We start from the raw sequence: 6,000 nt of genomic DNA, 5'->3' as shown, positions 1-6,000 counted from the left end.
CTTGACTTTCCTTGCCTCATGTGTAAGCCATTTCTCAGCTTTGTACTTATCCTATTCTGTCTATCGTTGGTACTATTAAGTGAAAATACTTCTGTTGGCTGCTGTTTCTATATGGCTTTATTTAATGGTCATTTTGCTTAACTAAGTGTGGATTTAAATTCAGTCCTGCTTATATACATGTAATTATTAACTAGTGGTCGAGGATCATACTGACTTTTCCATGTCGATAATGATTCATTAAAACAATTTTGTGGTGCCTCACAGATTCTAGCTAGATTAGAGGGAAAATATATTTGCCTATATTTAGTGGAGCATCATGTGTTGCCTTGTCCCTCAGAGATGGATCATCTAATGATGCCTTGTGTTCCTGGTTGCGTTCTTGATCACTGGTTTTCTATGATAATGCCTCGTTGATGCCAAATTCTGATTTGCTCCCTCTAATCACCATTTGGGGTTAGGACAAGTTCCTAATTTCCATTTAGCTAGTTTCCAATATTAACATTGCCTCACCAAAGGTGAGGCAAATATTTTAACATTAACACAAACAATTCCTTTTGTCTTTGTTATTGGTTTATTTTACAGGGAAAGAAGAATTAGAGGATTGAGAAGATTAGATTTAGGAATTCTTTTATTTCCATTTTCTATTCTTTGTAAATTTGGTTTCTTTTCATGGAGTTGTAAATAATTGAATTATGATATGTAATAAGGTTTAGATTATTTATCTATTTTGAATTATCAAATGTGTTAACTTTTACATATTGTATTTCAAATTATAGTTTGGAATTCAAATTCAATTCAATATCTTATTTGAGTTCATGTTATTCATATTTGATTTGAATTCAAACTTGTTCTCCCAAAAACACATGAATGCACAAAGGTCATGTCGAAATTTGTCGCACTTACATCAATGACTAACTCAATTCCACCGATGCAAGAGAAACCTCGATCACTTTGACAGTTTTAAACAAAAGCGCGAAAATTCCCCGGATTTTCTATGCATGAATGCAATGCACACATCTGTTTCCTTTATTTTTGTAACCCCAAATACTGGGATATTACACGTACTGCCATTAGGGTGTTGCATTGTTGCAGAGGGGGTGTAATTGGCATCTTTTGATATTAATATATTTCCTTTATTGAAAAATATATTTGCAGTAGGAGGACCTGGACCGAACCAATGGTTATGGGCCGCTCGCACGATCCTCCCACCTCCCCCCCCCCCCCAAGAAAAACATAGGCCGAGCATCTTGCTGGCCGCCGCCAGCGGTGATGCCCCGTCCGTCGAAGGCGGCCGATGGGGTGTGGTTGGCGCACCTTTGCTCCATCTCTTCGCGCGGAGAGGTGGTCTCGGCCGGTCACGCGCGGGCCAGCAAAGCGGCTGTTCTTGCGTGGTGATGGGATGCCCATGGTGGTGGAGTGGCGGGACATGGCGTCATCTTGGTTCGTCTTGGCTGGAGGACCGTGGCGGCTGCCTTACAACGGTCGACACCCTCCCCTCCCAGCGAAGACCAGTAGTGCGGGGCTGCTGGCTTGGCTTCAAATAAAGATGGTTTGATCCTAGGATCCCTTTCACGCCATCGCGAATATCTACTTGAGGCCTATCTTCATTGATTGGCCGGAGTGTCGAGTTCCGGAAGGCCTTGCCGGCGAACTCCAATGGACGACAAGCCGGAGATTGCCGGATCAGATGGTATTCGATAGCACGCAACCATGTTTTTTTCTGACCGTTTGGTTTCAGAGTGAGTGATGTGAAACTCTACTGCCATCGTGGGACATGTCTTTAGTTCCATGGTGAAGTCAGTCGTGAAGAATGGCAAGAAAGTCGAAATCTGATGACTGATAATGGTGGTTCAAGTCCTAGTGATTATGAGGATTTGGTTTGGTGATTTATGACTTGGAGCAGCAACATTGGCAAGTGAGGGTGGCAACACAGGAGAAATTTCGAGGCTGAACTTACAGGGCGAAAACCTAAGGTCTAGCCTTAATTAGTTGTGTCTGGCAATGACTTTGTTGAAGGCATTATTTTGTGAGCGCGGACTTTCTCCTGCGTGAAAACCTATCATTTATGATCAGGACGATGACAACGCTTGTGCACTGTTCCTTTCTCGAATGCGTTGCTTTTGGAGAAGATGAATTTCTTGTGCTGTCTTAGTGGTGTTTGGTTCGTTGTTACAAGGAATAGATTAGCAGGGCTTTTCTTTTCAGTATTTTTTTTTAGTTATGTGCATTTGTATTGCCTTTAGGTCATTGCGTTGTTGTAGAGGATGAATGTAATTGATATCTTCGCGATATTAATATATTCCTTTTGTTGAAAAAATATATTTGGAGTAGTTGGTAGCTACTCGCCTTCCGTCATTTCATTCGTATATATAGGCCGGCAGGGGGTAGTACATGCTCACACAATCATATACACATAGATGGTATATATGCTGAAGCCAAGACCTAGCTAGCTAGCACATGATCTTGAGTGTTGCCGGGAGTTATAGATCGAAAGATTATTAGCATGACGAGGCGCAAGATTGTGATTAGGAGGATTGAGAACATGGGTAAGAGGCAGGCCACTTTCTGCAAGCGGCGTAGTGGCCTGCTAAAGAAAGCACAAGAGCTGGCCATCCTCTGTGATGTCCAGGTCGCCGTTATCGTCTTCTCCTCCACCGGACGCCTCTACGAGTATGCCAGCTCCACCACCACCACCACCACCACTTCCATGGCCATGGCTTCCATTCTTCAAAAGTATCGATCTGCACAGGAGCAGCAACAGCTGCTGAATCCAGTGCCACAACTCATGGTATGCATGCATTGAGTTTGCAACCCTAGCTTGCTAACTAATCAACCCCGATATTCTAGAACATATTCCAAAATACACGACGCCTTAGATATATAAAAAAATTGTTTCCAAGATACAATTTTGGCTGTCATTTTCCCATACAAAAAAGTAGAATAACAAAGACAAAATTCATGACAAATGTAAGGATACTATTATGATTCGACCAATCCCAACGATCTTTTTTGCATAATGTTATTTGAATTCAAGAAGTTTGTCTCACGCTTTCTAGGCAGAAGTAATACTCATTTACACCCATTTACTTATCTCATCGGCATTTACTCGATCTTGTGCATTTAAGCACACTTCTTTTGGGCTGCTGCTTATGCATAAGCTAGCTTCTAGTTTTCGGTCGGGAAAAGCAGCGGTGGACAAAAACTCCAGAAACTGTGCGCGGAGACTTCTTTGGGGCTTCTGGAATTTTTTGGCTGAATTGGGTTCAGAGAGGACGAGCACGAGGTCAGCGCCCTTCGTGGAGAAAAAGCTCGAGCTCGGCGCTGGTTGGGGAGGTGGCACCCGAGCTCGTCCGTTGGGGGTGAACAAACGACGAGGGCGGAGGCGGCCGTGGGGCGGCGGCGAAGGCGGCCGTTGGGCGGCGGCGGAGGCGGCCGTTGCCAGCGGCGGAGGAGGCCGTGGGCGGCGGCGAAGGCGGCCGTTGGGCGGCGGCGGAGGAGGCCGTGGGGCGGAACGGCGGCGGCAGCGGAAGAACCTTATCTTGGGAGGCGGATGCGGGGCAGAGAACTCGTCTGGTGGGGGTTATCTGGTGGAATCGTTATTTCCTTTTTTCCTTTTTCATTGACCGAAGCGTTATCTGGTGGGGGTGGCATTCTATGGTAAATAGAACTGACAACGGAGGGCAAAGCTATATACCTTTTCGGGAGAAGCTCGGGAAACTGGTCCCGGGGAGATTCTGGAATTGCACTGCGGAGCGGCTTCGCTGTGGAAATAAGCGGTGTACAAGCCAGAGACATCTTTTGGACTTGAGCTGCCCACGATCCCGAAGCCGGTTGACAAGCCCAAAAGAAGTCACCCTTAGTATAGTATATAATTGTAATGCTAGCTACACCGTAGTCCGTAGGTCAGCTAATTAAGATATTCTTTTCTTATTTGGAAAATATCCATGCCAGTTTTAACCTTTTGTTATTTGACAAAAAATACATTAATTTAGACAGCAATTTTTGTAACGAAATTGTGACCATAGCAACTTAACAGTATTTTTCTACTGATAAAAACAAATTCCCTTTTTTGTTAGTTTTGGGAAGGTGAAGCACGGAAATTACAGGAAGAAATGCAGATGCTTCAAGAGCATCATCGGTATAAGTTCTTAATTTTACTTCCAAAACTATCTATCTACTAATATAAATCAGTTCGAGAAAAGACAGAAAAACATTAAAGTGACCACCCCCATTGCTTGGCTTCCAGGAAGCTTATGGGGGAGAGACTATCAAACTTAAGAGTCAAAGACTTGTGTTTGTTGGAACATCAGTTGGAGAAGAGCTTACACCGTATTAAAGAGAATAAGGTAGCACAACTTCTTTCAGTCGATCTGTTCTTACTCTTAACCATTATACCTTCCCACCATAATTACTATGCTAATTAACTTTGTGTCTGCTAACTGCTGTAGGAACAACGTTTTGCCAGTCTAATTCTACAACTCAATCAAAAGGTTCGCCAATGTTTGTATCACAGGCCCATGCAAGTTCACTTAATTTCCTTCTCACATCCATAAATAAAGTGAATATATATGTAGGGATGCATCTTCCATCAAGAGAGTATTAAACTCACCGAGGAAATAAAGCTTACCCATGAGCACAACATGGAACTAAAGAACAAGGTAACTAACTGAGTTCATTCTGTACATTACATGATCTTTTGGTTTAGATTAATGGTGATGCTGGATACTGGTTTCAGCTTTCTGTGTTGAATGGCTCTACTAAGGGTGCAGCATGCTATCCTCCAAGGCAGAGGATGACAAGTACTATGGAGCTTTAATGCTTCCAATTATATGTCAAGTACTACTTAACCTGACATCCTCCTCTTGTACTAGGCGAATTAAACAGTGCCATATACAGACTGGTTTGTGCATCTTAGATGCAGATGTAAGGAGTTAACTCTTATATAGTCGTATCGTATTGAAACGGTGCTTGTAATCGAAGTGTATAGCCGAATAATTAATGTGAATGTACATGTTTTGATCATCTACAACTAGCCTATGATCTAAATATATATATGCTTTTCCTTAATGTTCCTGAAGAATCCGAAGTACTTTTCAAGTACTACCCAAGATGAAAAATAAAGTAAAGAGGCTGTTGGCTGGAGAAGAAAATAAAGCGCGGCAAGGAGAATGAACGACTCTAGCTTTATCCATCCATCCCCAAAAGCCTGAAGGTACACCTGAGCTGATTCAGCAAGGAAGAAAAAATAAACCTAGTATTAGCGTTGGTTGCATCATTAAGGACCACTTTACTAAAGTTCAAGTGGTGCCATGACCCGGAGCACCAAATCTGGAAGGAAATCATCTTTAATTTAATTAATCGAGTACTGGTTCGAATCGAGATCGAAACGCTGTCACTCACATGGGCTGCAACATTTTTGCATCGTTCTATATGCCCACTTTCCTTGGGCAACCTTAAACCGTACTTTTTTAGATGAGGCAAGTGTACTCACCAATCCAACAACCTTAAACAACATGTTATTAGGAAGTTATTTACAACCTGGTCGCTACCCCGAATGGTAACGTTCCTGCAGTGCCTACGTACGTACTCCTGTAAGTACGGTTACAGACGATTATAGTATTAAAATCAGAAACAACGAATCATTTCAAAGTGTGTTGATCACTTGAATTATAGAGTTTCATACACATTGTAAACTAACAAAAAGTTCTTAAGAGTGCTGATCACTTGAAATATAAAACCCATTGACATTATGTACCACCACAGGAAATATATTTCTTAAAAGGAAAGTAAAAACCTGAAGCATTTGTTAGCAAAGAGACGATTTATTAACGTGGCCGAGTCGTATCAAAGAAGCCACAAGATTTATTGGTTTCTGGTGGATCTATTACTTTTCAGCCGCAAGATTTGGTATCTTAAGTACCCACCATAATGTCAGAAGTACGATAGTGGCATGACAGGTCTTACACAAATTCTCATTGAAAAAAACAGTGCAGTTTGTTG

General features: G+C 42.3%; 1 protein-coding gene across 1 annotated transcript; it reads left to right on the top strand.

The window, feature by feature from the left end:
- The first annotated feature begins 2,503 nt into the window (after positions 1-2,503).
- On the top strand, positions 2,504-4,336 carry LOC124657906 (MADS-box transcription factor ANR1-like). Its single transcript, XM_047196381.1, has 2 exons — positions 2,504-2,788; positions 4,247-4,336. Exons 1-2 carry the CDS (start codon positions 2,504-2,506, stop codon positions 4,334-4,336), a joined length of 375 nt encoding a protein of 124 aa, XP_047052337.1.
- The last annotated feature ends 1,664 nt before the right edge of the window (positions 4,337-6,000 follow it).

The sequence above is a fragment of the Lolium rigidum genome, chromosome 5 (assembly GCF_022539505.1).
Source record: "Lolium rigidum isolate FL_2022 chromosome 5, APGP_CSIRO_Lrig_0.1, whole genome shotgun sequence".
In the NCBI taxonomy this organism is placed as follows: Eukaryota; Viridiplantae; Streptophyta; class Magnoliopsida; order Poales; family Poaceae; genus Lolium; species Lolium rigidum.
This window is presented reverse-complemented; position numbering and strand designations above follow the sequence as displayed.

Bases quoted from the DNA above. Each gene is read 5' to 3' on its own strand.
- LOC124657906 (XM_047196381.1), top strand. From the start codon at position 2,504: ATGACGAGGCGCAAGATTGTGATTAGGAGGATTGAGAACATGGGTAAG. The intron at 2,789-4,246 runs GTATGCATGCAT...CTTGGCTTCCAG, and splicing joins ATCCAGTGCCACAACTCATG to GAAGCTTATGGGGGAGAGAC.